General features: G+C 38.7%; 2 protein-coding genes across 3 annotated transcripts in view; both read left to right on the top strand.

Annotated features, from left to right (window-relative positions):
• Positions 1 to 213: 213 nt before the first annotated feature.
• Positions 214 to 8,589, top strand: umad1 (UBAP1-MVB12-associated (UMA) domain containing 1). The gene is made up of 4 exons (XM_061882622.1): positions 214 to 449; positions 543 to 628; positions 5,340 to 5,425; positions 7,829 to 8,589. Exons 2-4 carry the CDS (start codon positions 550 to 552, stop codon positions 8,072 to 8,074), a joined length of 411 nt encoding a protein of 136 aa, XP_061738606.1. The 5' UTR covers positions 214 to 449; positions 543 to 549; the 3' UTR covers positions 8,075 to 8,589.
• Positions 8,590 to 21,831: 13,242 nt separating this feature from the next.
• Positions 21,832 to 27,916, top strand: part of glcci1a (glucocorticoid induced 1a) — a 31,274-nt gene continuing 25,189 nt past the window's right edge. Inside the window, exons 1-2 of one of the 2 annotated variants that reach the window (XR_009803559.1) lie at positions 21,832 to 22,017; positions 27,427 to 27,578. Coding sequence is in view for 1 of the 2 variants with exons in the window: in XM_061882623.1 (XP_061738607.1) it covers positions 27,435 to 27,578 (144 nt within the window). In the remaining variant the exon portion in view is untranslated. The remainder of the gene's footprint in view (positions 22,018 to 27,426; positions 27,579 to 27,916) is intronic. The other variant, XM_061882623.1, reaches the window with a different exon arrangement.

Raw genomic sequence — 27,916 nt, forward strand, 5'->3', positions numbered from 1 at the left:
ATGCTCCCCAAGAGCCCTAAGGATAAAAAAAAAAATCCATATATTTTATTATGGTTTGAAAATGAAAAATATCAAAATGTCCCCCGCATGCTTACATTTTTCCGTGTGCGACCCTCTGTGGAAAAAGTTTGGACACCCCTGGTTTATAACATGTCCATGATCACGCACGGTCGTGTTTGTATAGGAACATGTGATACAAGTACGTGCGGTTTCTACACGGACAAACTCGTCAACGCACCGCCGGAAATACAATGACTTTGCGTTTTCTTGAACACAACAGTTGGCGGAAATTCTTTAAAGGAACCGAGTATTAGTTTTACGTCATAAAAAGACGTAAAAATGGCCGAATCCAGAACTCTCTAACAAGACTTTCTACCTTCTAACAAGACTTTGTACCTTCGAAGTTCCGATCTTTCCTGTGAAAAAGTAGACCGGCGATTACTTTAACTGTACGTCATTCATCTGACGTCATTCATCTGACGTCATTTCTCTGACGTCAACATTCCAATCTGACGCCGTTTCTGTTTCTGTGATTATTTCAGGTCGACCATGTTGTCTTTCTTGGGTTTGCGTAAAGAGCCAAAGAAGCAAACGGAGAAGGAAGCTGATGGCGGCTTTGTTATCATTGGTAAGCAACCTTGTGACTACATTATGAACACTGTACGTGACGAGAACGTTTTAAATGCAACATTTCTCCACAAAAAAGTGATATAATTTAACAATTTTTCCTATGGTATTTACTTTTGTGTGTGTGTGTCCTGGATTACCCATGAAGACAATACAGAAATGTGTGACCTATATTTTGGGGAAAGGAACTTCAATACATCATAGCTCCCCAATTGTGTGTCAAATATGGAAGAAATAAAATATGAATTAGTTAGATCATTTTGCAATATTGCCATATTTTTGCTGAAAGGATTTAGTAGAGAACATCGACGATAAAGTTCGCCACTTCTGGTCGCTAATAAAAAAGCAGTCAAAAGTAGCAGACGATGTGCCCGTGACGTCACGGGTTGTAGAGCTCCTCACATCTGAACATTGTTTACAATCATGGCCACCACCAGCTAGAGCGATTCAGACCGAGAAAGCAACAATTTCCCCATTAATTTGAGCAAGGATGAAATATTCGTGGATGAGGATAGTGAGAGTGAAGGACTAGAAAAAAAATAAGACAGGGCAGTGGGGACTTTATTGACGTATGGATGTGTGTCTTTGAAGGAGAAATAATGTTGGTGTGTATGAGGTGTGTGTGGACTTTATTGACGCATGGATGTGTGTCTTTGAAGGAGAAATAATGGTGTGTATGAGGTGTGTGTGGACTTTATTGATGTATGGATGTGTGTCTTTGAAGGAGAAATAATGGTGTGTATGAGATGTGTGTGGACTTTATTGACGTATGGATGTGTGTATTTGAAGGAGAAATAATGGTGTGTATGAGATGTGTGTGTATTTTATTGATGTATGGATGTGTGTCTTTGAAGGAGAAATAATGGTGTGTATGAGGCGTGTGTGGACTTTATTCACGTATGGATGTGTGTCTTTGAAGGAGAAATAATGGTAGTGTGTATGAGATGTGTGTGGACTTTATTGACGTATTGATGTGTGTCTTTGAAGGAGAAATAATGATGGTGTGTATGAGATGTGTCTGGACTTTATTGATGTATAGATGTGTGTCTTTGAAGGACAAAAAATAATGTTGGTGTGTATGAGGTGTGTGTGGACTTTATTGACGTATGGATGTGTGTCTTTGAAGGAGAAGTAATGGTGTGTGTGTGGACTTTATTGATGTATGGATGTGTGTCTTTGAAGGAGAAATAATGTTGGTGTGTATGAGGTGTGTGTGGACTTTATTGACGTATGGATGTGTGTCTTTGAAGGAGAAATAATGGTGTGTATGAGGTGTGTGTGGACTTTATTGTCGTATGGATGTGTGTCTTTGAAGGAGAAACAATGGTGTGTATAAGGTGTGTGTGGACTTTATTGACATATTGATGTGTGTTTTTGAAGGAGAAATAATGTTGGTGTGTATGAGGTGTGTGTGGACTTTGACCTATGGATGTGTGTCTTTGAAGGAGAAATAATGTTGGTGTGTATGAGGTGTGTGTGGACTTTATTGACGTATGGATGTGTGTCTTTGAAGGAGAAATAATGGTAGTGTGTATGAGATGTGTGTGGACTTTATTGACGTATGGATGTGTGTCTTTGAAGGAGAAATAATGGTAGTGTGTATGAGATGTGTGTGGACTTTATTGACGTATGGATGTGTGTCTTTGAAGGAGAAATAATGGTGTGTATGAGGTGCGTGTGGACTTTATTGACGCATGGATGTGTGTCTTTGAAGGAGAAATAATGGTGTGTATGAGGTGTGTGTGGACTTTATTGATGTATGGATGTGTGTCTTTGAAGGAGAAATAATGGTGTGTATGAGGTGCGTGTGGACTTTATTGACGCATGGATGTGTGTCTTTGAAGGAGAAATAATGGTGTGTATGAGGTGTGTGTGGACTTTATTGATGTATGGATGTGTGTCTTTGAAGGAGAAATATTGGTGTGTATGAGGTGTGTGTGGACTTTATTGACGCATGGATGTGTGTCTTTGAAGGAGAAACAATGGTGTGTATGAGGTGTGTGTGGACTTTATTGACGTATGGATGTGTGTTTTTGAAGGAGAAATAATGGTGTGTATGAGGTGTGTGTGGACTTTATTGACGCATGGATGTGTGTTTTTGAAGGAGAAATAATGGTGTGTATGAGGTGTGTGTGGACTTTATTGTCGTATGGATGCGTGTATTTGAAGGAGAAATAATGGTGTGTATGAGATGTGTGTGGACTTTATTGACGTATGGATGTGTGTCTTTGAAGGAGAAATAATGGTGTGTATGAGGTGTGTGTGGACTTTATTGATGTATGGATGTGTGTCTTTGAAGGAGAAATAATGAGGTGTGTGTGGACTTTATTGACGCATGGATGTGTGTCTTTGAAGGAGAAATAATGTGTGTATGAGGTGTGTGTGGACTTTATTGACATATTGATGTGTGTTTTTGAAGGAGAAATAATGGTGTGTATGAGGTGTGTGTGGACTTTATTGACATATTGATGTGTTTTTGAAGGAGAAATAATGGTGTGTATGAGGTGTGTGTGGACTTTATTGACATATGGATGTGTGTCTTTGAAGGAGAAATAATGGTGTGTATGAGGTGTGTGTGGACTTTATTGACGTATTCATGTGTGTTTTTGAAGGAGAAATAATGATGGTGTGTATGAGATGTGTGTGGATTTTATTGACGTATTCATGTGTGTTTTTGAAGGAGAAATAATGATGGTGTGTATGAGATGTGTGTGGACTTTATTGATGTATAGATGTGTGTCTTTGAAGGACAAAAAATAATGTTGGTGTGTATGAGGTGTGTGTGGACTTTATTGATGTATAGATGTTTGTCTTTGAAGGAGAAATAATGATGGTGTGTATGAGATGTGTGTGGACTTTATTGATGTATGGATGTGTGTCTTTGAAGGAGAAATAATGGTGTGTATGAGGTGTGTGTGGACTTTATTGATGTATAGATGTGTGTCTTTGAAGGAGAAATAATGGTGTGTATGAGGTGTGTGTGGACTTTATTGATGTATGGATGTGTGTCTTTGATGGAGAAATAATGTTGGTGTGTGGACTTTATTGACGTATGGATGTGTGTCTTTGAAGGAGAAATAATGGTGTGTATAAGGTGTGTGTGGACTTTATTGACATATTGATGTGTGTTTTTGAAGGAGAAATAATGTTGGTGTGTATGAGGTGTGTGTGGACTTTGACCTATGGATGTGTGTCTTTGAAGGAGAAATAATGTTGGTGTGTATGAGGTGTGTGTGGACTTTATTGACGTATGGATGTGTGTCTTTGAAGGAGAAATAATGGTGTGTGAGGTGTGTGTGGACTTTATTGACATATTGATGTGTGTTTTTGAAGGAGAAATAATGTTGGTGTGTATGAGGTGTGTGTGGACTTTGACCTATGGATGTGTGTCTTTGAAGGAGAAATAATGTTGGTGTGTATGAGGTGTGTGTGGACTTTATTGACGTATGGATGTGTGTCTTTGAAGGAGAAATAATGGTAGTGTGTATGAGATGTGTGTGGACTTTATTGACGTATTCATGTGTGTTTTTGAAGGAGAAATAATGTTGGTGTGTATGAGGTGTGTGTGGACTTTATTGACGTATGGATGTGTGTCTTTGAAGGAGAAATAATGTTGGTGTGTATGAGATGTGTGTGGACTTTATTGACGTATTCATGTGTGTTTTTGAAGGAGAAATAATGATGGTGTGTATGAGATGTGTGTGGACTTTATTGATGTATAGATGTGTGTCTTTGAAGGACAAAAAATAATGTTGGTGTGTATGAGGTGTGTGTGGACTTTATTGATGTATGGATGTGTGTCTTTGAAGGAGAAATAATGGTGTGTATGAGGTGTGTGTGGACTTTATTGATGTATGGATGTGTGTCTTTGAAGGAGAAATAATGGTGTGTATGAGGTGTGTGTGGACTTTATTGATGTATGGATGTGTGTCTTTGAAGGAGAAATATTGGTGTGTATGAGGTGTGTGTGGACTTTATTGATGTATAGATGTGTGTCTTTGAAGGAGAAATAATGGTGTGTATGAGGTGTGTGTGGACTTTATTGATGTATAGATGTGTGTCTTTGAAGGAGAAATAATGGTGTGTATGAGGTGTGTGTGGACTTTATTGATGTATGGATGTGTGTCTTTGAAGGAGAAATAATGGTGTGTATGAGGTGTGTGTGGACTTTATTGATGTATAGATGTGTGTCTTTGAAGGAGAAATAATGGTGTGTATGAGGTGTGTGTGGACTTTATTGATGTATAGATGTGTGTCTTTGAAGGAGAAATAATGGTGTGTATGAGGTGTGTGTGGACTTTATTGATGTATAGATGTGTGTCTTTGAAGGAGAAATAATGGTGTGTATGAGGTGTGTGTGGACTTTATTGATGTATGGATGTGTGTCTTTGATGGAGAAATAATGTTGGTGTGTGGACTTCATTGACGTATGGATGTGTGTTTTTGAAGGAGAAATAATGGTGTGTATGAGGTGTGTGTGGACTTCATTGACGTATGGATGTGTGTCTTTGAAGGAGAAATAATGGTGTGTATGAGGTGTGTGTGGACTTTATTGACATATTGATGTGTGTTTTTGAAGGAGAAATAATGTTGGTGTGTATGAGGTGTGTGTGGACTTTGACCTATGGATGTGTGTCTTTGAAGGAGAAATAATGTTGGTGTGTATGAGGTGTGTGTGGACTTTATTGATGTATGGATGTGTGTTTTTGAAGGAGAAACTGTGGAAGAGCAGAGGAGGAAGATGCAGTCAATGAAAATCACACAACCATCCACAAATGTCATCGTCCTGCCACCAAAGGTGAAATTTTCATCCTTCCCCCCCCAGCTTGTTTTGTGTAGGCTTAATGTGTTTATTGATTATTTGTCGCAGCTTCAATTCTGCACTGTTGTGCTGTTATGGTGACAAATACAACCTGGACTAGTGGACTTTTTGCAGTAAAGCAGACCAGGAATGTCTCTTGTGGGCCATAAATGACATTATTTATCCACTTTTACTCCAACTCTATACAGCAGTCAGCCAATGGCTCTTTATTGTACATTTTATTGTCAATTTTATTGGTAATTTATTGTAAACTTTATTGAACCTTTTATTGTACCCTTCATTGACATTGAATTGTACAGTTTATTGACATTTTGTTGTACACTTTATAGACATTTTATTGTACACTTTTTTGACCTCTTTATGACATTTAAATGAACACTTTATTGACCTCTTTATGACATTTAAATGAACACTTTATTGACCTTTTTATGACATTTTATTGAACACTATTGTAACCTTTATTGACATTGTATTGTACACATTAACTTTTTATTGACACTGTGTTGTACATTTAATAGACATTTTATTGTACAGTTTTCTGTACATTTTATTGTACACTTTGACCTTTTTATGACATTTTATTGAACACTTTATTGACCTTTTTATGACATTTTATTGAACACTTTATCGTGCCCTTCATTGACATTGTATTGTACACATTAACTTTTTATTGAGGTTGTGTTGTACACTTTATAGACATTTTATTGTACACTTCTCTGTACATTTTATTGTGAAATTTATTTACCTTTTTATGACATTTAAATGAACACTTGATTGACCTTTTTATGACATTTTATTGAACACTTTATTGTAACCTTCATTGACATTGTATTGTACACGTTAACTTTTTATTGAGGTTGTTTTGTACACTTTATAGACATTTTATTGTACACTTTTCTGTACCTTTTATTGTACACTTTATTGACCTTATATATATATACACATGCATACATACACACACACACACACACACACACATTTATATATATATATTTCTATGTATATGTGTATATATATATACACATATATATATATATATATATATATATATATATACATACACACACACATACATATATATATATATATTAGAGATGCGCAGTTTGCGGTCTCATCCTCGGGGTTGGGCGGTTGACATGACGAAAAAATTGATTTTAATTAAATTCGGGCGGGTGGCGGTTGAACCATCCGGAAATATTTGATATGCATGGTTCTGTGATCGGTATCCTTTGCCGTTCAAAGAGCCATTTAAGACCCTTGTCATAAAGCGAAGAAGACAATAGGAGACGCTATTATTCTCTTGAATGACTGCCGGCAGTCACCCAGATAATAAGTATTAGGACGTGCTATGAAGCCATTGGCTTTGCCGCCTACTACAATATGTACGATCTGCTTGTCAGTCCAGCATCATGTTGTGTGTGGTTTCCGCGGCAACACGCACACGACTGCAAGGCATACTGGGTGACACAGAATACACGAATAGTTGTGATATAAACAATTTTAACATTCTTAGTAATATGCGCCACGCTGTGAAGCCACGCCAATTAAGAACGACAAACGCATTTCGGGCGAACATCCTCACAGTAACACAACATAATAAATACCCATAATCCTTTGTATTCAGACACATCCTGACTATTTTATACACCCCGCTAGAAGCAACAACACCCCCCCCCCCGTGTGTCGGTAAGGTGGGTGGGGTTGGAGCTGGCGGGGGTGTAAAATATATTCAGGGTGTGTCACGCATACAAAGGATTATGGGTATTTGTTGTGTTGCGTTTATGTTGTGATACTGTGAGGATGTTCTCCCGAAATGTGTTTGTCAATCTTGTTGGGCGTGGCGTATATTAGTAAGTGTTAAAGTTGTTTATATCACAACCATCAATGTACTCTGTATGACCCAGTATGCCTTTCAATCTTGTACGTGTGATTGAGGAAGCTGCACAACATGTTGCTGGTCCAACTATCGGTTGGTACATGTTGTCGAAGGTGTCTAAGGCAATGGCTTCACAGTATGCCCATATTCTTGTAATCAGGATGAACGCTATTGGGTTGTCGTGGGAAGGTTAGCGGCTCCAATTATCATCATTACTTTGTGAAACAGGTTTAAATAGCTCTGTGTGTGGTGAAGGCGGACGGACATTCCTGATGTATTTCGGCGGGCGGGTACGGTCCTGATAAAATGTTGGTTCGGGTGGACGGCGGGTGGATGACGACTTTGGTGACGCGGATGGTATAATTGCCTATCCGCGCATCTCTAATAAATATATATATATATATATATATATATATATATATATATATGTATATGTATGTTGATTACTCTACATTTGAATTCAGGTTAACAAACGAGCTTTGTGGTTGTGATTGTCACTTCAGTCGTGTCCAGATCACGTTTCCACGTCCACCGCCCCCCTGACAGCTGTGTCGTCGGTGGTGGAGGCTGCCTCACCTGTACCGGACCTCCTTGGAGACGTCCCCTTCACTTTGTCCCCTGGAGTCCAGGCCATGCAGACGGCATTGTCTTGCATTCCCGATGTGCTGCTGTCCAAAGACATGAACTCCAAACTGGCCTATTTCCATTATGACTTCACTTTAGAAAAGGCAGTTCTTCAAAACGCATAAATCTGACTTCATTGGGTTGATTATCATATTCGGATTGACATTTTATCGATGCTGGACTCCCTTTATTGTTCACACAGGAGGACTGGCTTTGAAATTGTAGTCCATCTTGCAACAGTGTCAACTTCAGACATGGTTAATCTGCATATGCAAAAAAAAAAACACTAATAATATTTTTATAACAAATACAAAAAAAACCTTCAGGCTCTACCTAATCTAGTATTCATCCATGCATTACTGTACATCAGATGAAGTGACAGTCAAATAGTCAACCATTTCATTGTCATGACCTGCAGATAGTATACAAAAAAAGTATTTGATGCCCTTACAAAATATGAACAGTGCATCATTTTTATGAACAGAAAAACACAATGCAAATAAACACATTAGTACTTTACTTTGGACAAAACTCTGCTTTTATGATGACTCACTATCATATGAACACACCGTGCCTTTACGCTGTAATGTTTAGACAGTTATTATTATTGATAGCAATAAAGTTTGGTAATGAACTGCAATCTCCCTCATTTCTGATATCCGTTCAGCTCATCCCCTTTTAGAAAAGTGTATTGTTATTTACAGTGGAATATACATTTACATGCCACATAGCCAAAGATGAATTACTTCCTGCCATTGACACATGACTTCCTGCCAATAAGACACCTGACTTCCTGTCACAAATGTTCCTTAAAAAAATCGAGGTAGACTTCATGCATTGTCAGGTTCAAACACTGATGACATCTATTAAACAGACAAGAAGCAAGGAATCATAGAGAGACAAGAGTTCAATTTAGCTCATGAGGAGAACGCATGGAGCTGCACACTTAGTCACAGTCTCGCCCTACTCTCTAAAGTTCAACATCACTGAGGCCGCCTCTAAAAGGCTTGGTCACATATATCACCGTATTTCCTTGAATTGTATGCGCCTGTGTAGAATTACTGCCGTTTCGCAAAATAATTAGCGCATGTTTAGCATTACCGCCGGCTCAGGATTAACGCCGGGTTAAACTCGTTTCGCAAAATATTATTTTTATTAGCGCATGTCTAGAATTTCCGCCGGGTCAAACTCGTTACGCCAAATAATTAGCATATGCCTAGAATTTCCGCCGGGTCAAACTCGTCACGTCACGAGTGACACTTCACCAGTCATCATTTTCAAAATGTAGGAGGCTGATTTCAATCATTTGAAATCGCATAAAGGGAAGAAGATTAAGAGCTATTCAGTAGGATTTAAGGTCCAAGCTGTTGAATATGCTAAAAAGAACAGTAAGCAGCTATGTTTTATTAATATACCGTAGCTGCGTGTGTCAAATATGAGTCATTAAATGACTCCCGCCTCCTGGTGGTAGAGGGCGCTAGTGATCCTTCTTGCGACTACTCGGCTGCAGAAGAAGTGACAACAAGCAGCAAGAGTGAGCAGCGATGGTTTATTTTTTCCTCTCGCTTGCACTTTTAACATGGAGGATAACATATCTAAAACAAAACTGTTTTCTAAACTGGACTTTCAATCGAAGCAGGAGGTAATAAAGGAAGATCTCTATCGGACCGAGAGACTTTTAAAACTGAAGAAAGATAAGGAAGACTTCTATAAACAAGTTAGCGATGCTTTTGATCAGAAGGAGCTGTGCATGGACTTCATTTATAAGTAAATGTAAGACCATAATAACGTTTTTTTTGGTTGAGACTGGAGGGGGGGTTATTTGGTGCTAGTAGTCCAGAAGAGTTAGGGATGAATGGGTTTCTGGGTATTTGTTCTTTTGTGAAGTGAATTATATTTATATAGCGCTTTTCTCTTGTGACTCAAAGCGCTTTACATAGTGAAACCCAATATCTAAGTTACATTTAAACCAGTGTGGGTGGCACTGGGAGCAGGTGGGTAAAGTGTCTTGCCCAAGGACACAACGACAGTGACTAGGATGGCAGAAGCGGGAATTGAACCTGCAACCCTCAAGTTGCTGACACGGCCGCTCTACCAACCGAGCTATGCCGCCCTTTTGTGTTTATGTTGTGTTACAGTGCCGATTTTCTCCCGAAATGTGTTTGTCCTTCTTGTTTGGTGTGGGTTCACAGTGCGGTGCATATTAGTAGGCGTGTTAAAGTTGTTTATATTACAACCCTCAGTTTGACCTGTATGGCTGTTGACTAAGTATGCCTTTGGTGTGTTATCAGAGGCTGAATAAAAAATGTGATCAGTCGGCACGCAGATCGCGTGGCGTAAAAGCGGGCGCGACGACATGTTGTGGAGGATGTTAAGGGCATTGCAATCACTGCACACTCTCAATATTGAAGTCCAGTTGAAAATTGGATAATGTTGTCCCCGGGTGATTTTTTGCGAGAGAGGCACTAAAATCCGGAAACCTCTTGGAATAATAAATTTAGCAGCTGAGCAACATCAAAGTGATCAAAGAGCCGCAGGTTGCCGACCCCTGAGCTAGAACTAGCCAGCGCCAGGCTGGAAAGTCCTTGCACACATTTCATTTCTCTCAGAATCAAACACAACTCACATGATGTTTTTTCTGCAGGGACTGTGACCAGTTGATCTGCCGTTTCTTTTCTATTCTGCTTTGCCCCCCGCTCCCTTGTGGGGGGAGGGGAGGGGGCACAGATCCGGTGGCCATGGGTGAAATGCTGGCTGTCCAGAGTCGGGACCCAGGGTGGACCGCTCGCCTGTGCATCGGTTGGGGACATCTCTGACCTGCTCGGAATGGTCTCCTGCTGACCCCACTTTGGACTGGACTCTCATTATTATGTTAGATCCACTATGGACTGGACTCTCATTATTATGTTAGATCCACTATGGACTGGACTCTTACACTATTATGTTAGATCCGCTATGGACTGGACCCTCACATTATTATGTTAGATCCACTATGGACTGTACTCTCACTATTATGTTAGATCCACTATGGACTGGACTCACACTATTATGTTAGATCCACTATGGACTGGACTCTCACTATTATGTTGGATCCACTGTGGACTGGACTCTCACTATTATGTTAGATCCATTATGGACTGGACTCTCACTATTATGTTAGATCCACTATGGACTGGACTCTCACTATTATGTTAGATCCACTATGGACTGGACTCTCACTATTATGTTAGATCCATTATGGACTGAACTCTCACTATTATGTTAGATCCACTATGGACTGGACTCTCACTATTATGTTAGATCCACTATGGACTGGACTCTCACTATTATGTTAGATCCACTATGGACTAGACTCTCACTATTATGTTAGATCCACTATGGTCTGGACTCTCACTATTATATTAGATCCACTATGGACTGGACTCTCACTATTATGTTAAATCCACTATGGACTGGACTCTCACTATTATGTTAGATCCACTATGGACTGGACTCTCACTATTATGTTAGATCCACTATGGACTGGACTCTCACTATTATGTTAGATCCATTATGGACTGAACTCTCACTATTATGTTAGATCCACTATGGACTGGACTCTCACTATTATGTTAGATCCACTATGGACTAGACTCTCACTATTATGTTAGATCAACTATGATCTGGACTCTCACACTATTATGTTAGATCCACTATGGACTGGACTCTCACTATTATGTTGGATCCACTATGGACTGGACTCTCACACTATTATGTTAGATCCACTATGGACTGGACTCTCACTATTATGTTGGATCCACTATGGACTGGACTCTCACACTATTATGTTAGATCCACAATGGACTGGACTCTCACTATTATGTTAGATCCACTATGGACTGGACTCTCACTATTATGTTAGATCCACTATGGACTGGACTCTCACTATTATGTTAGATCCACTATGGACTGGACTTCTGAACCGAGGATGTCGTTGTAGCTTGTGCAGCCCTTTGAGACACTTGCGATTTAGGGCTATATAAATAAACATTGATTGATTGATTGATTGATTGATTTATTGATTGAAAAAGCCAAAACTCTCAATAAATGCTTGATAAACACGACAAAGTGTAACGGACCTGAAATAGAAAGAATTTACTTCTCTGAGATGGCAGAAAGTTAAAAAAAACTACAAAAGTTGTAATGCTGATCTCTGCCTGTAGGAGTCACAAATCGTAATGACGTTTTAACTACAAAAAAACATGAAAATAACAAATGTTTTTGTTAAAATTGACCCAGCATTGCAGTTAAAATTACCCAACATTTGGGTTGAATATATAACCCATTTATTTGGTAGCATTAACCCAACATTTGAGATAAAATGACCCAGCATTTGGATGAAATATATAACCAATTTATTTGGTAAAATCAACCCAGCATTGCAGTTAAAATGACCCAACATTTGGGTTGAATATATAACCCATTTATTTGGTAGCATTAACCCAACATTTGAGTTAAAATGACCCAGCATTTGGATGGAATATACAAGCATTTTATTTTGGTCAAACTAACCCAGCTTTGCAGTTAAAATGACCCAACATTTGGGTTGACTATATAACCAATTTGTTTGGTACAATTAACCCAGCATTGTACTTCAAATGACCCAGCATGTGGTTTGAAAATACAACCCATTTATTTAGTAAAAATAACCCAACATTTGAGTTAAAATGACCCAGCATTTGGATGAAATATATAACCAATTTATTTGGTAAAATCAACCCAGCATTGCAGTTGAAATGACCCAACATTTGGGTTGAATATATAACCCATTTATTTGGTAGCATTAACCCAACATTTGAGTTAAAGTGACCCAGCATTTGGATGGAATATATAACCAAATTATTTGGTAAAATCAACCCAGCATTGCAGTTAAAATGACCCAACATTTGGGTTGAATATATAACCCATTTATTTGGTAGCATTAACCCAATATTTGAGTTAAAATGACCCAGCATTTGGATGGACTATATAAGCATTTTATTTTGGTCAAACTAACGCAGCTTTGCAGTTAAAATGACCCAACATTTGGGTTGACTCTATAACCAACTTGTTTGGTACAATTAACCCAGCATTTTACTTAAAATGACCCAGCATTTGGTTTGAAAATACAACCCATTTATTTAGTAAAAATATCCCAACATTTGCGTCAAAATGACCCAGCATTTGGATGGAATATATAACCAATTTATTTGGTAAAATCAACCCAGCATTGCAGTTAAAATGACCCAACATTTGGGTTGAATATATAACCCATTTCTTTGGGAGCATTAACCCGGCATTGCAGTTAAAATGACCCAGCATTTGGATGGAATATACAAGCATTTTATTTTGGTCAAACTAACCCGGCTTTGCAGTCAAAATGACCCAACATTTGGGTTGACTATATAACCAATTTGTTTGGTACAATTAACCCAGCATTGTACTTAAAATTACCCAGCATTTGGTTTGAAAATACAACCCATTTATTTAGTAAAAATAACCCAACATTTGAGTTAAAATGACCCGGCATTTGGATGGAATATACAAGCATTTTATTTTGGTCAAACTAACCCAGCTTTGCAGTTAAAATGACCCAACATTTGGGTTGACTCTATAACCAATTTGTTTGGTACAATTAACCCAGCATTGTACTTAAAATGACCCAGCATGTGGTTTGAAAATACAACCCATTTATTTAGTAAAAATAACCCAACATTTGAGTTAAAATTAACCAGCATTTGGATGAAATATATAACCAATTTATTTGGTAAAATCAACCCAACATTGCAGTTAAAATGACCCAACATTTGGGTTGAATTTATAACCCATTTATTTGGTTGCATTAACCCAACATTTGAGTTAAAATGACCCAGCATTTGGATGAAATATATAACCAATTTATTTGGTAAAATCAACCTAGCATTGCAGTTAAAATTACCCAACATTTGGGTTGAATATATAACCCATTTATTTGGTAGCATTAACCCAATATTTGAGTTAAAATGACCCAGCATTTGGATGGAATATATAACCAATTTATTTGGTAAAATCAACCCAGCATTGCAGTTAAAATGACCCAACATTTGGGTTGAATATATAACCCATTTCTTTGGGAGCATTAACCCGGCATTGCAGTTAAAATGACCCAGGATTTGGATGGAATATATAAGCATTTTATTTTGGTCAAACTAACCCAGCTTTGCAGTTAAAATGACCCAACATTTGGGTTGACTCTATAACCAACTGGTTTGGTACAATTAACCCAGCATTGTACTTAAAATGACCCAGCATTTGGTGTGAAAATACCACCCATTTATTTAGTAAAAATAACCCAACATTTGAGTTGAAATGACCCAGCATTTGGATGAAATATATAACCAATTTATTTGGTAAAATCAACCCAGCATTGCAGTTAAAATGACCCAACATTTGGGTTGAATATATTACCCATTTATTTGGTAGCATTAACCCAACATTTGAGTTAAAATGACCCAGCATTTGGATGGAATATACAAGCATTTTATTTTGGTCAAACTAACCCAGCTTTGCAGTTAAAATGACCCAACATTTGGGTTGAATATATAACCCATTTATTTGGGAGCATTAACCCGGCATTGCAGTTAAAATGACCCCACATTTGGATGGAATATACAAGCATTTTATTTTGGTCAAACTAACCCAGCATTGCAGTTAAAATGACCCAACATTTGGGTTGACTAAATAACCAATTTGTTTGGTACAATTAACCCAGCATTGTACTTAAAATGACCCAGCATTTGGTTTGAAAATACAACCCATTTATTTAGTAAAAATAACCCAACATTTGAGTTAAAATGACCCAGCATTTGGATGGAATATATAACCAATTTATTTGGTAAAATCAACCCAGCATTGCAGTTAAAATGACCCAACATTTGGGTTGAATATATAACCCATTTATTTGGTAGCATTCTCCCAACATTTGAGTTAAAATGACCCAGCATTTGGATGGAATATACAATAATTTTTTTGGGGTCAAACTAACCCAGCTTTGCAGTTAAAATGACCCAACATTTGGGTTGACTATATAACCAATTTGTTTGGTACAATTAACCCAGCATTGTACTTAAAATGACCCAGCATGTGGTTTGAAAATACAACCCATTTATTTAGTAAAAATACCCCAACATTTGAGTTAAAATGACCCAGCATTTGGATGAAATATATAACCAATTTATTTGGTAAAATCAACCCAGCATTGCAGTTAAAATGACCCAACATTTGGGTTAAATATATAACCCATCTATTTGGTAGCATTAACCCAACATTTGAGTTAAAATGACCCAGCATTTGGATGAAATATATAACCAATTTGTTTGGTAAAATCAACCCAGCATTGCAGTTAAAATGACCCAACATTTGGGTTGAATATATAAGCATTTTATTTTGGTCAAAACTAACCCAGCTTTGCAGTTAAAATGACCCAACATTTGAGTTAAAATTACCAAGCATTTGGATGGAATATATACATAAACTATTTATATGGTAAAAATATATTATCCATATTAACCTTTTACATTGTTACGGTGAGAACAGGTTAAGCTTTAACAGTGTCTTGGGTTAGTTAGCTTCATATTTATTCATCAATGTCATTTATTTTTGCCTTAAATAAAAAGCTTTGAATGTAAACATTCTATTTATTATGTTTGTGTGCCTTTTATGGTTCATCATTTCACAGATACATGACTTACTTATGCTGATGTGTTTGATGAATGTTATGTTCTTTAAACCTTACAATTTTATTAAAGGGAAATCATGTAATTTGTGTAACACGGGTGTCAAACGTACGGCCCGAGGGCTGGATCAGGCCCTAACATTAACCATACATTTTTGAATGAAAGAAACAGCTGTTCTAAATGTGTCCACTAGATGTCGCAATAGCAATTGTTTGTATCTGTGTAGATCAGGGGTCACCAACCTTTTTGAAACCAAGAGCTACTTCTTGGGTACTGATTAATGCGAAGGGCTACCAGTTTAATACACACTTAAATAAATTGCCAGAAATAGCCAATTTGCTCAATTTACCTTCAATATAGAGAATAAATGTTGAAAAATGCACTTAATTGAACGGTTTAAAAGAGGAGAAAACACGGAAAAAAGATGAAAATTTAATTTTGAAACATAGTTTATCTTCAATTCCGACTCTTTAAAATTCAAAATTCAACCGAAAAAAAGAAGAGAAAAACTAGCTAATTCGAATCTTTTTGAAAAAATTAAAAAAATAATTTATGGAACATCATTAGTAATTTTTCCGGTTTAAGATTAATTTTAGAATTTTGATGACATGTTTTAAATAGGTTAAAATCCAATCTGCACTTTGTCAGAATATATAACAAATTGGACCAAGCTATATTTCTAACAAAGACAAATCATTATTTCTTCTAGATTTTCCAGAACAAAAATGTTATAAGAAATTCAAAAGACTTTGAAATAAGATTTAAATTTGATTCTACAGATTTTCTAAATTTGCCAAAATATTCTTTTCTAATTTTAATCATAATAAGTTTAAAGAAATATTTCACGAATATTCTTCTTTGAAAAAACAGAAGCTAAAATGAAGAATTAAATTAAAATGTATTTATTATTCTTTACAATAAAATGTTTTACAGTAAAATTCTTTACAATAAAAATGCGATGAGGTGGCGACTTGTCCAGGGTGTACCCCGCCTTCCGCCCGATTGTAGCTGAGATAGGCGCCAGCGCCTCCCGCGACCCCAAAAGGGAATAAGCAGTAGAAAATGGATGGATGCACAATAAAATTAACTTGAACATTGATTTGTCAGGAAAGAAGAGGAAGGGATTTAAAAGGTAAAAAGGTATATGTTTTTTAAAAATCCTAAAATCATTTTTAAGGTTGTATTTTTTCTCTAAAATTGTCTTTCTGAAAGTTATAAGAAGCAAAGTAAAAAAATAAATGAGTTTATTTAAACGAGTTGTGGAGAGACGGAGCCGACGAGCCGACAGCAGGTGAGGACAAACGGCGGTCCTACTCAAGATGGCGGCCAGGGGGCGGAGTGTGCGGCGGAGCGGAGAGGCGGAGCACGCTTGGAGCGACGCTGCGGCAATCTGAGTCAGGTGCGTGGATCACACACCTGCTCTCAATCCCTGCATCTTCTTACATTGTAAATAATGTAAATAATTCAATGTACATACTATGATGATTAACTTGTGTGATGACTATATTATGTTGATAGTATATATTTGTACCATGAATTGATTAACGTGGACCCCGACTTAAACAAGTTGAAAAACTTATTGGGGTGTTACCATTTAGTGGTCAATTGTACGGAATATGTACTGTACTGTGCAATCTACTAATAAAAGTATCAATCAATCAATTCTCCTGTAGCATAAAAGGGGAGAAGGAGGAGCAATCAGGGCAGAAGTAGGGGAACCAGCAGAAAGACCTGAAGAGCGAGGACGATCGAGAGCGAGCAGAAGACAGCGACAAAGACGCGGCCGACTGAAGGCGAGAGAGGAGCGAGCAGGATCGGAGCAGCTGAAAAGCGATCCGATCAAAGGACAAAGCTGTTATTGAAAAATAAAAGCGAGTCAAACCTGCTCAGCGATGTCATTCCTCAATGGTCCGTGGAGCCCGCACGATGGCGGCAGGAAGCCGTTCACCAAGTCTTTAAAATATTTTCTTAGACTTTCAAATTCTATTTTGAGTTTTGTCTCTCTTAGAATTAAAAATGTCGAGCAAAGCGAGACCAGCTTGCTAGTAAATGAATAAAATATAAAAAATAGAGGCAGCTCACTGGTAAGTGCTGCTATTTGAGCTATTTTTAGAACAGGCCAGCGAGCGACTCATCTGGTCCTTACGGGCACCGCGTTGGTGACCCCTGGTGTAGATGATGCTATATATGTACAAAATAAACCACATGATGTTATTACATCAGATGAGGAAAATGATCAAACTACATAAACAACATCCTGTAATTTGGTTTCGATAGAATTTTTTTATCTTAATATACTGAAAATGAACACCGATGAGTTGACTGATGAACATTATCACATCCATCCCATCCATCGATTTTCTACCGCTTATTCCCTTTCGGGGTCGCGGGGGGCGCTGGCGCCTATCTCAGCTACAATCGGGCGGAAGGCAGGGTACACCCTGGACAAGTCGCCACCTCATCGCAGGGCCAACACAGATAGACAACATTCACACTCACATTCACACACTAGGGCCAATTTAGTGTTGCCAATCAACCTATCCCCAGGTGCATGTCTTTGGAAGTGGGAGGGGCCTATCCCCAGGTACATGTCTTTGGAGGTGGGAGGGGCCTATCCCCAGGTGCATGTCTTTGGAGGTGGGAGGAAGCCGGAGTACCCGGAGGGAACCCACGCATTCACGGGGAGAACATGCAAACTCCACACAGAAAGATCCCGAGCCTGGATTTGAATCCAGGACTGCAGGAACTTCGTATTGTGAGGCAGACGCACTAACCCCTCTGCCACCGTGAAGCCCATTATCACATAATTTATTCAGAAAATATAAATAACTACAAATAATGGCAGAATACTATTAACCGTGATATGTATGTGTAAAAAAAAAACATTATGATTTGTACAATTTCAGAATGTGCTTGTTTTATTTTTAAATCAAGAAAATAATCTGAAGTTGTCTTTATTTTTAAGTAATCGTGCCGTGATTTTACCAGTCCGGCCCACTTGGGAGTGGATTTGTCCCCCATCTAAAATGAGTTTGACACCCCAGGTGTAACACATTGATGAGGGAAAGTTTCAATAAATATATACACTGGACAGTACAAACAAATTAGACTTAGACAAACTTTAATGAATTCTTCCACACAGTAGCTCAGTTACAATGATGAAAAGTGCAAGGAAGGAAAGGACAATATAGCGATGTAAAATATAACATATCTACGTAATATATACATAATATATGTTCAGTATATTATATATACAGATATATAATAATATGTCTATATCATACATACAGTATATAACAATTACCATGTACAATATTACAGTATGTGACAGCTGTATATGTGACAGGTGTCAGGTAACAGACAGATATCATCTATTAGATATTTTTTATGTATTTATATTTTTTATTGGAGGGGGTCCGGTCCGATCCGGTGGCCATGTACTGCTTGCCTGTGTATCGGCTGGGGACATCTCTGCGCTGCTGATCCGCCTCCGCTTGGGATGGTTTCCTGCTGGCTCCGCTGTGAACGGGACTCTCGCTGCTATGTGTTGGATCCGCTTTGGACTGGACTCTCGCGACTGTGTTGGATCCATTATGGATTGAACTTTCACAGTATCATGTTAGACCTGCTCGACATCCATTGCTTTCCTCCTCTCCAAGGTTCTCATAGTCATCATTGTCACCGACGTCCCACTGGGTGTGAGTTTTCCTTGCCCTTATGTGGGCCTACCGAGGATGTGGTAGTGGTTTGTGTTGTGGTTTGTGCAGCCCTTTGAGACACTAGTGATTTAGGGCTATATAAGTAAACATTGATTGATTGATTGATTAATATTATTTATCAATATTTAAAACTCTTGTCTATATTTGCTTTTGCTTTCCTTGTTGTTGAAAGTGCCTTGTTTGTCGAGTGAATTATAAATATATGTTTGTTGTTCAATAAATAAAAACAAGCTTCACTTCCTGTGTCTGAATGTTACGATTTTATAAAAGAGAAATAATGTAACTTTTGTAACACATTAAAGATGGAAAGAAAGTTTCAATCAACACATACAAACCCCGTTTCCATATGAGTTGGGACATTTTGTTAAATGTAAATATAAACAGAATACAATGATTTGCAAATCCTTTTCAACCCATATTCAGTTGAATATGCTACAAAGACAACATATTTGATGTTCAAACTCATAAACTTTTTTTTTTGCAAATAATCATTACTTTAGAATTTGATGCCAGCAACACGTGACAAAGAAGTTGGGAAAGGTAGCAATAAATACTAATAAATTTGAGAGATGCTCATCAAACACTTATGTGGAACAGCCCACAGGTGTGCAGGCTAATTGGGAACAGGTGGGTGCCATGATTGGGTATAAAAGCAGCTTCCATGAAATGCTAAGTAATTCCCAAACAAGGATGGGGCGAGGTACACCCCTTTGTAAGCAAATTGTCGAAAAGTTTTAAAATAACATTTCTCAACGAGCTATTGCAAGGAATTTAGGGATTTTACCATCTACGGTTCGTAAAATCATCAAAAGGTTCAGAGAATCTGGAGAAATCATTGCACGTCAGCGATGATATTACGGACCTTTGATCCCTCAGGCGGTACTGCATCAAAAAAGCGACATCAGTGTGTAAAGGATATCACCACATAGGCTCAGGAACACTTCAGAAAACCACTGTCACTAAATACAGTTTGTCACTACATCTGTAAGTGCAAGTTAAAGCTCTGCTATGCAAAGCGAAAGCCATTTATCAACAACATCCAGAAACGCCGCCGGCTTCTCTGGGCCCCGGAATCATCTAAAAATGGACTGATGCAAAGTGGAAAAGTGTCCTGTGGTCTGACGAGTCCACATTTCAAATTATATTTGGAAACTATGGACGTGGTGTCCTCCGGAACAAAGAGGAAAATAAGCATCCGGATTGTTATAGACACAAAGTTCAAAAGCCAGCATGTGTGATGGTATGGGGGTGTATTAGTGCCCAAGGCATGGGTAACTTACACATCTGTGAAGGCACCATTAATGCTGAATGGGCCATACAGGTTTCGGAGCAACATATGTTGTCATCCCAAGCAACGTTATCATGGACGCCCCTGCTTATTTCAGCAAAACAACGCCAAGCCACGTGTTAAAACAGCGTGGCTTCGTAGTAAAAGAGTGCGGGTACTTTCCTGGCCCGCCTGCAGTCCAGACATGTCTCCCATCGAAAATGTGTGGCGCATTATGAAGCGTAAAATACGACAAAAAGACCCTGGACTGTTGAACAACTTAAGCTGTACATAAAACAAGAATGGGAAAGAAATATATATATATATGTATATATATTGTTTGTGTTGTGGTTTGTGCAGCCCTTTGAGACACTAGTGATTTAGGGCTATATAAGTAAACATTGATTGATTCCACTTTCAAAGCTTCAACAAATAGTTTCCTCAGTTCCCAAACGTTTATTGAGTGTTGTTAAAAGAAAATGTGGTGTAACACAGTGGTGAACATGCCCTTTCCCAACTACTTTGGCACATGTTGCAGCCATGAAATTCTATGTTAATTATTATTTGCAAAAAAAAAAAAAGTTTATGAGTTTGAACATCAAATATGTTGTCTTTGTGGTGCATTCAACTGAATATGGGTTGAAAAGGATTTGCAAATCATTGTATTCTGTTTATATTTACATCCAACACAATTTCCCAACTCATAATGAAACAGGGTTTGTACACTGGCCAGTACAAATAAATACATCCATCCATCCATCCATCCATTTTCTGCCGCTTATTCCCTTTTTGGGGTCGCGGGGGGCGCTGGTGCCTATCTCAGCTACAATCGGGCGGAAGGCGGGGTACACCCTGGACAAGTCGCCAGCTCATCGCAGGGCCAAATAAATACATTATAAATTTATATTTCTAAATTTTATTTTCATAAATTACAATCAATAGATTACCACCAGTATTATTACCTTAATAGTAATATTTGTTTAGGATCATGATAAATGTGTATTATTATAATTGATATTTCAAAATAATATAAAATAAATGATCACCACAAGTAAAATGAATATTTGCTTATGATTATGATAAATATGTATTTCATTATTACTAACAGTACGCATATTTGCTTATGAATAATATAAATAGTGGTAAATATTGGTGATTTTTGTGTCCCGGAGCTCCAGCCAGCCTCTCCCCGTCCTCGGCGTCTCGTCTGCGGGAAGAAGGCTGGAGTTTCTCCCGTCTCTTCGCTCCAGTCCCGCCGGCCCGGGTGGAGGCAGCTCGGACAACTGGCTGGACCAGAGAGAACCCACCGGGCATTCCATAATCTTCATTATTCATTCCATAATCTAAAGGTAGGATTAAATGTGCAGTTTAGTTGCAATATTTCATGTGTTATTCTTGCAACGCAGCCATAGTAGCACGGCGCTAAGCTAAGCTACTGTCGTGCCAAACTCCCTTAAGAAATGTGCTGATTGTAGCGTCAGGCCATGTTGGTGAAGTTTAGGTGAGTTGGAATGAATGCAAACCGTCCTGTGGGGGCAATGATCGCCTTATCTTGTATTCGGCGACTATATATGCCATCATCCAACGCTTAAAATGACATAATATCGCGTTTTCGAAAATGTTTCCCCCCAGCCTTCGTCGTCACACGCGACGACTTGTTTTGGTGAGAGGACCTTCAACAAAACACCACAATAAGGTCAACAAATCATCTAAATTATGTTTTTTCTTCATTTCGGGCATGCCGAATTGTAAAGCAACATATGGACGTCGAGTGTGGCGTTGTGTGAAGTTCTCAATGCGACTAAACTAATAAATAAACCGAAGGGTGTAGATATGACGTTTCAGCGGAGGCAATTTGGTTTTGCCACTCTGGCGCACATCGTGTAGGCTAGCATTGCTGATGACCCCAGTCATCGAATATTTCCAAAAACAATTTGAAATGTGGACTCGTCAGACCACAAAACACTTTTCCACTTTGCATCAGTCCATTTGAGATGATTTCGGGGCCCAGAGAAACCGGCTGCGTTTCTGGATGTTGTTGATAAATGGCTTTCGCTTTGCATTGCAGAGCTTTAACTCGTAGTGACGAACTGTATTTAGTGACAGTGGTTTTCTGAAGTGTTCCTGAGCCCATGTGGTGATATCCTTTAGAGATTGATGTCGGTTTTTGATGCAGTGCCGTCTGAGGGATCGAAGGTCACGGTCATTCAATGTTGGTTTACGGCCATGCCGCTTACGTGGCGTGATTTCTCCAGATTCTTTGAACCTTTTGATGATATAATTGAGCGTAGATGTTGAAATCCCTACACTTGTCCTTGTCTCCTCAGATGTCATCCCTCTGGAGCTCATTTTTTGGTGAGTTTGTCAAAGAGATGACATGAGAAGAGTGACAAGGACAAGTTTGAGAAAGTTCCCTCTCTTCACACACCTGGCTCTGGGTCTCAGAGGCAATCAAAATACAAACAATTGTACATCAAAGTAAAAAGTACATCAACGAGACTTGTTTATTTTGGCTATTTAACCACATTAAAGTGTCTGGGTCAAAATGACCCGCAACATCATCTTTGTATACAAACTCTGCAAGACATTTCACTACTCAACAAAGTGTCCAGATTTTACACACCAGTTCATGACCCTAGATGAGGAAAAGTCACCAAATTTCAGCATGAAAAAGAAAGGGATAACCCGTACTTTGATAAACACAAAAACTGAAATGGGTTAAACTGACCCTCAACATAATAGAAGGGTTAACTTGTAGTGACGAACTGTATTTAGTGACAGTCGTTTTCTGAAGTGTTCCTGAGCCCATGTGGTGATATCCTTTAGAGATTGATGTCGGTTTTTGATGCAGTGCCGTAGGAGGGATCGAAGGTCACGGTCATTCAATGTTGGTTTACGGCCATGCCTCTTACGTGGAGTGATTTCTCCAGATTCTTTGAACCTTTTGATGATATAATTGAGCGTAGCTGTTGAAATCCCTACACTTGTCCTTGTCTCCTCAGATGTCATCCTTCTGGAGCTCATTTTTGGTGAGTTTGTCAAAGAGATGACATGAGAACAGTGACAAGGACAAGTTTGAGAAAGTTCCCTCCCTTCACACACCTGGCTCTGGGTCTCAGAGGCAATCAAAATACAAACAATTGTACATCAAAGTAAAAAGTACATCAAAGAGACTTGTTTATTTTGGCTATTTACCCACATTAAAGCGCCTGGGTCAAAATGACCCGCAACATCATCTTTGTGTATAAACTCTGCAAGACATTCCACTACTCAACAAAGTGTCCAGATTTTACACACCAGTTCATGACCCTAGATGAGGAAAAGTCACCAAATTTCAGCATGAAAAAGAAAGGATAACCAGTACTTTGATAAACACAAAAACTGAAATGGGTTAAATTGACCCTCAACATAATAGAAGGGTTAACTTGTAGTGACGAACTGTATTTAGTGACAGTGGTTTTCTGAAGTGTTCCTGAGCCCATGTGGTGATATCCTTTAGAGATTGATGTCGGTTTTTGATGCAGTGCCGTCTGAGGGATCGAAGGTCACGGTCATTCAATGTTAGTTTCCGGCCATGCCGCTTACGTGGAGTGATTTCTCCAGATTCTCTGAACCTTTTGATGATATAATTGAGCGTAGATGTTGAAATCCCTACATTTCTTGCAATTGCACTAAACTAATAAATAAGCCAAAGGGTGTAGATATAACGTTTCAGCGGAGGCAATTTGGTTTTGCCACTCTGGCGCACATCGTGTAGGCTAGCATTGCTGATGACCCAAGTCATCAAATATTTCCAAAAACAATTTGAAATGTGGACTCGTCAGACCACAGAACACTTTTCCACTTTGCATCAGTCCATTTGAGATGATTTCGGGGCCCAGAGAAACCGGCTGCGTTTCTGGATGTTGTTGATAAATGGCTTTCGCTTTGCATTGCAGAGCTTTAACCCTTGTATTATGTTGGAAAAAAATGACATTGATTATGTTGCGGGTCGCTTTGACCTGTACTGTGTAAATGCACTCAAAACAGTCAAGAAAACACGTTAAACCAATAACAATTTATTTTAGGTTATATAAACATTTAGAAAAGTGACATACAATACATTTTTTATTCCAATTGTATTATGTTATGGGTCAATTTGACCCATTTCAGTTTTTGTGTTGATCAAAGTACTGGTTATCCTTTCTTTTTCTTGCTGAAATCTGGTGACTTTTCCCTCATCTAGGGTCATGAACTGGTGTGTAAATCTGGACACTTTGTTGTGTAGTGGAATGTTTGTGCAGAGTTTGTATAAAAAGATGATGTTGCGAGTCATTTTGACCCAGGCGCTTTAATGTGGGTAAATAGCTGTTCGGATCCAAAAATAAACATGTCTTCTTGATGTACTTTTTACTTTGATGTACAATTGTTTGTATTTTGATTGTCTCTGAGACCCAGAACCAGGTGTGTGAAGAGAGGGAACTTTCTCACACTTGTCCTTGTCTCCTCAGATGTCATCCTTCTGGAGCTCATTTTTGGTGAGTTTGTCAAAGAGATGACATGAGAACAGTGACAAGGACAAGTTTGAGAAAGTTCCCTCTCTTCACACACCTGGCTCTGGGTCTCAGAGGCAATCAAAATACAAACAATTGTACATCAAAGTAAAAAGTACATCAAAGAGACTTGTTTATTTTGGCTTTTTACCCACATTAAAGCGCCTGGGTCAAAATGACCCGCAACATCATCTTTGTATATAAACTCTGCAAGACATTCCACTACTCAACAAAGTGTCCAGATTTTACACACCAGTTCATGACCCTAGATGAGGAAAAGTCACCAAATTTCAGCATGAAAAAGAAAGGATAACCAGTACTTTGATAAACACAAAAACTGAAATGGGTTAAATTGACCCTCAACATAATAGAAGGGTTAACTTGTAGTGAGGAACTGTATTTAGTGACAGTGGTTTTCTGAAGTGTTCCTGAGCCCATGTGGTGATATCCTTTAGAGATTGATGTCGGTTTTTGATGCAGTGCCGTCTGAGGGATCGAAGGTCACGGTCATTTAATGTTGGTTTCCGGCCATGCCGCTTACGTGGAGTGATTTCTCCAGATTCTCTGAACCTTTTGATGATATAATTGAGCGTAGATGTTGAAATCCCTACATTTCTTGCAATTGCACTAAACTAATAAATAAGCCAAAGGGTGTAGATATAACGTTTCAGCGGAGGCAATTTGGTTTTGCCACTCTGGCGCACGTCGTGTAGGCTAGCATTGCTGATGACCCAAGTCATCGAATATTTCCAAAAACAATTTAAAATGTGGACTCCTCAGACCACAGAACACTTTTCCACTTTGCATCAGTCCATTTTAGATGATCTCGGGGCCCAGAGAAGCCGGCGGCGTTTCTGGATGTTGTTGATAAATGGCTTTCGCTTTGCATTGCAGAGCTTTAACTTGTAGTGACGAACTGAATTTAGTGACAGTGGTTTTCTGAAGTGTTCCCGAGCCCATGTGGTGATATCCTTTAGAGATTGATGTCGGTTTTTGATACAGTGCCGTCTGAGGGTTTGAAGGTCACGGTCATTTAATGTTGGTTTCCGGCCATGCCGCTTACGTGGAGTGATTTCTCCAGATTCTCTGAACCTTTAGATGATATTATGGAGCGTGGATGTTGAAATCCCTACATTTCTTGCAATTGCACTAAACTAATAAATAAGCCAAAGGGTGTAGATATAACGTTTCAGCGGGGGCAATTTGGTTTTGCCACTCTGGCGCACATCGTGTAGGCTAGCATTGCTGATGACCCAAGTCATCAAATATTTCCAAAAACAATTTAAAATGTGAACTCCTCAGACCACAGAACACTTTTCCACTTTGCATCAGTCCATTTTAGATGATCTCGGGGCCCAGAGAAGCCGGCGGCGTTTCTGGATGTTGTTGATAAATGGCTTTCGCTTTGCATTGCAGAGCTTTAACTTGTAGTGACGAACTGTATTTAGTGACAGTGGTTTTCTGAAGTGTTCCTGAGCCCATGTGGTGATATCCTTTAGAGATTGATGTCGGTTTTTGATGCAGTGCCGTCCGAGGGATGCTAGGTCACGGTCATTTAATGTTGGTTTCCGGCCATGCCGCTTACGTGGAGTGATTTCTCCAGATTTTCTGAACCTTTTGATGATATTATGGAGTGTAGATGTTGAAATCCCTACATTTCTTGCAATTGTACTTTGAGAAACGTTGTTCTTAAGGTTTTTGACTATTTGCTCACGCAGTTGTGGACAAAGGAGTGTACCTCGCCCCATCCTTTCTTGTGAAAGACTGAGCATTTGTTGGGAAGCTGTTTTTTATACCCAATCTGTTCCCAATTGGCCTGCACACCTGTGGGATGTTCTACATAAGCGTTTGATGAGCATTCCTCAACTTTATCAGTATTTATTGCCACCTTTCCCAACTTCTTTGTCACATGTTGCTGGCATCAAATTCTAAAGTTAATGATTATTTGCAACAACCAAAAAACTATCAGTTTGAACATCAAATATGTTGTCTTTGTAGTATATTCAACTGAATATGGGTTGAAAATGATTTGCAAATCATTGTATTCTGTTTATATTTACATCTAACACAATTTCCCAACTCATATGGAAACGGGGTTTGTAATTATTGTGTATCATTGACTTTGTTTTGATTGAACAGTTGTATGTAATACACAATATATTATTTAAATATGTGTACCCACTCACAGAGTGTATTTGTGTGTGTGTGTGTGTGTGTGTCCTCCAGCACCGTCCATGTCCAAGTCCAGCCAGATGCCACTGTCCAACATCAGCGTGCCAAAGCCCTCCATTTCCCGCGTGCCCAGCAGCATGGAGGGCATCAACCACGAGCTGGAGAAGGTCTTCATCAAAGACAACGCAGACAAGGAGGAGCTGAAGGTGGGCTTCCCTTTTTTTTTTATTTGGCTTTGTAATTTTCTACAGTATTATTTAGGCACATTTCATAGAAGTGTGCAGGACGGTATTGGATCTTTAGGTACAGATTTTGTGTTTTAGGTCCACAGCAACACTATTTTCTGTCCACTTAAGAACTTTGGTTTTATGTGCCTTTGCAATAAGTATAGCGCCCCTGCAGGTGGAACATTATATTGCATTTGAAGTTTAAGATGCAGTGTGCTGTACACAACACGTAATAAAATAATAGGCCCAGCGCCCTTAAAGGGTGTAGCATTATTTTGCTCTTGAAGTTTTGATATAGTGTACACCACACGTAATTA

The sequence above is a fragment of the Nerophis ophidion genome, linkage group LG21 (genome assembly GCF_033978795.1).
Source record: "Nerophis ophidion isolate RoL-2023_Sa linkage group LG21, RoL_Noph_v1.0, whole genome shotgun sequence".
In the NCBI taxonomy this organism is placed as follows: Eukaryota; Metazoa; Chordata; class Actinopteri; order Syngnathiformes; family Syngnathidae; genus Nerophis; species Nerophis ophidion.

Excerpts from the sequence above, each read along its gene's own strand:
- umad1 (XM_061882622.1), top strand. The coding sequence starts at position 550 with ATGTTGTCTTTCTTGGGTTTGCGTAAAGAGCCAAAGAAGCAAACGGAG. Across the intron at positions 629-5,339 it reads TGGCGGCTTTGTTATCATTG|GAGAAACTGTGGAAGAGCAG; the intron begins GTAAGCAACCTT and ends GTGTTTTTGAAG. Across the intron at positions 5,426-7,828 it reads TCATCGTCCTGCCACCAAAG|TCGTGTCCAGATCACGTTTC; the intron begins GTGAAATTTTCA and ends TTGTCACTTCAG.